Below are 2,500 nucleotides of genomic sequence, written 5' to 3' on the forward strand. Positions count from 1 at the left end.
TGGCGCTGTGAATCGCCTCAATCCGGGTGGCGGAGGACGAATCTCAGTTGTCTCAGACGTGGAGGCAATTGAGATTCGTCAATCTGCGCATCTGATCACGTGACTTGTTGAGTTGATATAGCACATGTGGAGGCTTCACGCTATTCTCTACGATCCATGCCCAACTCACCACGTGCCCTACCGAGAGCGAGAACCACATTATAGCGACCACAAGGAGGTTACCCCATGTGACTCTACCCTCCCTAGCAACCGGGCCAATTCGGTTACTTAGGAGACCTGGCTGGAGTCACTCAGCACACCCTGGGATTCAAACTCACGACTCCAGGGGTGATAGTCAGCGTCAATACTCGCTGAGATACCCAGGACACATAGATAAATGAGATCTCAGTTGCAATTTAAAGCTCACTACAATCTCCTGTAAGTCTCCTGAGCTTTGATAGAGCAACACATGAGCAATAGAATGTTCCTCTGGGGTGTTGCATTGCACTTACCTTAACCTAACCGCCATCCATACCTCATACCATACCAAATAATTCATGCATCTTCTTGATCTATCTGTCTATCCCTGTTTTTAGTGGCTGTTCAGACAAACATAGTCCCTCCAAAGAAGGTCCAGGCCGGAGTGGTTCAGGCCTGTGTGGTTCAAGCCAGCGTGGCCACCATGCAGAACCCGATGGGCTGCGACGGCAGAGCTAACGGCCACTGCGTTGTCCCACGTCTCTCCATCTCCTCGCGCTCGGCCAGCATGGTCACCGGGTTGGATTCGGGAGCGGACGGTTCTGCTCTTCACTCTGTCATGAAATGGAAGACGGTTCTGGCCGTGTTTGTGGTGGTAGTGGTGTACCTGGTGTGTGGAGGTCTGGCGTTCCGTGCACTGGAGCAACCCTTCGAGAGCAACCAGAAAGTCACCATCACACAAGAGAAGGCCCTGTTTCTCCAGAGGAACCCCTGTGTGTCCCCAGCAGAGCTTGAGGCCCTTATTAAGGTAAGAGATATTCTGTGGTGCAGAATGAGAGATATTCAGAGTGGCAAATGCTGACATCATTGATTGTCTAAAGACCAGTTAAGCTTTTCCAGTGATGGTGGAATTAGCAACAACCTTCCTGTGAGCTCCTCAACCCAACATCTCCTCTTTGGTTCGCCCCACCAGCGCTGAGCGCTAATCGATCAATCATTCCAAGACAGACATGTGGCCCCTCCGGGCATCACACCGGTTTATCGCCCTGGTTTGTGATGGCAGAACTGTGATAATGTGATAATGTACCAGAAGTTTTGTTACATAACAGTTATACCTCTCAGCAAAGAGAGCACATACAGCCTCTCACATATAACCAGAAGAAAATATGTTGCAATCAGTTAAAACTTGATTTCTTGCTTCCAACATACAGAGTCAACAAGGAAATTACTAGATGGGTGGATGATATTTCTGTTATATAATAATATGTTATTGGCAGCCAACACTACTTCAAAGTGTTCTCATCAAAAAATCCTCCATGTGCAGCGATGACAGCTTTGCAGATCCTTGTTATTCTGTCAGTTTGTCCAGATTCTCAGGTGACCTTTCACCCCACACTTCCTGTGGCACTTGCCATAGATGTCTTGTCAGGCACTTCTCACGCACCTTACAGTCTAGCTGATCCCACAAAAGCTCAATGTGGTTAAGATCCGTAACACTCTTTTCCAATTATCTGTTGTCCAATGTCTGTGTTTCTTTGCCCACTCGAAACTTTTCTTTTAGTTTTTCTGTTTCAAAAGTGTCTTTTTCTTTGCAGTTCTTCCCATAAGAGTCTTCTCTTTACTGTTGTACATGAAACTGGTGTTGAGCGGGTAGAATTCAATGAAGCTGTCAGCGGAGGACATGTGAGGCATCTATTTCTCAAACTAGAGACTCTGATGTACTTATCCTCTTGTTTAGTTGCACATCTGGTCTTCCACATCTCTTTCTGTCCTTGTTAGAGACAGTTGTGCTTTATCTTTGAAGACTGTAGTTACATCTTTGGATGAAATCTGCAGTTTATTTGGGCAATTTGAGTTTCTTTTCTTTTTGGCAATTTTTTACCTAATATTGACCTTAAGACATGCCAGTCTCTCAAAAACAGCGTTAAGCTTCATTTAATGAACCAAATATCTTTCAGCTGTGTTTGATATAATGGCAAGTTATTTTCTAGTAGCAAATGATCAATTTATCATGATTCCTCAAAGATAAGGTGTTGAAGTGATGACTGCTGTCTAGATTTGATCACAAATGACTTTATTCAAATAGTGATGGTGCAGTTTTATACATCAGTAATGTCCTGAATATACTATCTGATCAGCTAAATGCCACTTTTGTGAATTAAAGTACCAATTTCCTTCCGAAACTGCAAAATCTGTATATTATTCCAAACTTTTGGCCGCCAGTGTATAAATACAGTCTATATATAGATAGATAGATAGATAGATAGATAGATAGATAGATAGATAGATAGATAGATAGATAGATAGATAGATAGATAGACGG

The 2,500-nt window shown here is 43.8% G+C and overlaps 1 protein-coding gene across 1 annotated transcript in view; it reads left to right on the top strand.

The window, feature by feature from the left end:
• Positions 1–2,500, top strand: part of LOC127662352 (potassium channel subfamily K member 10-like) — a 20,748-nt gene that overhangs the window by 3,983 nt on the left and 14,265 nt on the right. The window contains exon 2 of the mRNA XM_052153484.1: positions 576–985. Within this exon, the coding sequence (XP_052009444.1) occupies positions 576–985 (410 nt within the window). The remainder of the gene's footprint in view (positions 1–575; positions 986–2,500) is intronic.

Source organism: Xyrauchen texanus, chromosome 22 (genome assembly GCF_025860055.1).
Source record: "Xyrauchen texanus isolate HMW12.3.18 chromosome 22, RBS_HiC_50CHRs, whole genome shotgun sequence".
In the NCBI taxonomy this organism is placed as follows: Eukaryota; Metazoa; Chordata; class Actinopteri; order Cypriniformes; family Catostomidae; genus Xyrauchen; species Xyrauchen texanus.